This window comes from Pundamilia nyererei, unplaced genomic scaffold, assembly GCF_000239375.1.
Source record: "Pundamilia nyererei isolate P.nyererei 1_Seehausen unplaced genomic scaffold, PunNye1.0 scaffold00061, whole genome shotgun sequence".
Classification (NCBI taxonomy): Eukaryota; Metazoa; Chordata; class Actinopteri; order Cichliformes; family Cichlidae; genus Pundamilia; species Pundamilia nyererei.
Window position 1 is genome coordinate 2,346,831 of NW_005187462.1, and position 1,074 is coordinate 2,347,904.

Consider the following 1,074-nt stretch of genomic DNA (forward strand, 5'->3'; position numbering starts at 1 on the left):
GGTGTTACCTCCTTTGACAGTATCACAGTATCAGCTTAAAGCACTTGTTGCTGCTGAGTTTGCATCTTTTGCTGTGAAGTACAGCCAGACTTTGACCGCTTCGCCTTGGGCATTTTTAATCTGTAGCTCTAAAAGAACCTATGTACCTGGACCCGCCTACTGTCCTCGGAAACGTAAAATGATTGGCTAGAATCTAAAGTGTATCACAGCTCAGGAAAATAAAGCACCGAAATGTGCGCTGCTTTTCGGTCTGGTTACTACCGTTTATGTCAGAACCGGTGCCATCATGGGACCGGACACCGGTACCCATCCCTACACCGGACAATACAAATACACATGGAACGACATAAACTGGACCTGGAAACCCCTGAAAACAAAACTTGCAAGTGTCCACTGCACAGCAGGGTGTAAACGTTCCCCTGCAAAGACTTCGCCATCACCACTCTATCTTCCCTGTGGCGGCTAAGGTCTCACTATGAAAATACACCTTGTCCTTGTTCTACTAGAAAAATTGAGAACCAGGTTGTATCTTACTATACAAAAACACACAAAAAAGCAGAGGTGTTGTTGTCCAACATTTGAAATTATAGTTAAGATATTAAGAGCCTTTTTTATTATATTAATACAAATGTGTATGAGATATTTAGATGGCATAGAAACTTACAGCTGGAGTCATTTTTATGATCATAGTGTTGGATTTATGATGATGACCTTTTTTTTTTAAAATGCAGGTTTTCCAGCCTCGAGGAGTGGCTCTGAGACCTGGCCTGACGACATTAGTCCAGTCCAGAAATTGCATATCTAAGAAACCCACCACTCGGCCCATAGTGGGATACTCGGGAAAAAACTTCTCAGGTAAACTTTGTTAAAATTTAGATTTGGAGCCACGTCGAGGTGAACACCGAACTGATCAATCAGCTCATTTTTGTTCCTCTAGTTGTTTATTTCATTGTGAGGGTGTTGTTTTGTTTTTTTAATAATTGTACACAGTCAGGGTGCTTCAGTGTGTCCTCACAATGTTTCAGGAGACCTAAATGTGTTTTTTAGGCTTTAGAAATTCAAAAGTGTAGTGGA

At 41.2% G+C, this 1,074-nt stretch overlaps 1 protein-coding gene across 5 annotated transcripts in view; it reads left to right on the top strand.

Moving 5' to 3' along the window:
* Positions 1–1,074, top strand: part of LOC102199563 (transcription initiation factor TFIID subunit 4-like) — a 13,479-nt gene that overhangs the window by 7,880 nt on the left and 4,525 nt on the right. For all 5 annotated transcript variants that reach the window (XM_005734990.1, XM_005734989.1, XM_005734991.1 and 2 more), the window contains exon 9: positions 732–855. In XM_005734990.1, the coding sequence (XP_005735047.1) occupies positions 732–855 (124 nt within the window). The remainder of the gene's footprint in view (positions 1–731; positions 856–1,074) is intronic.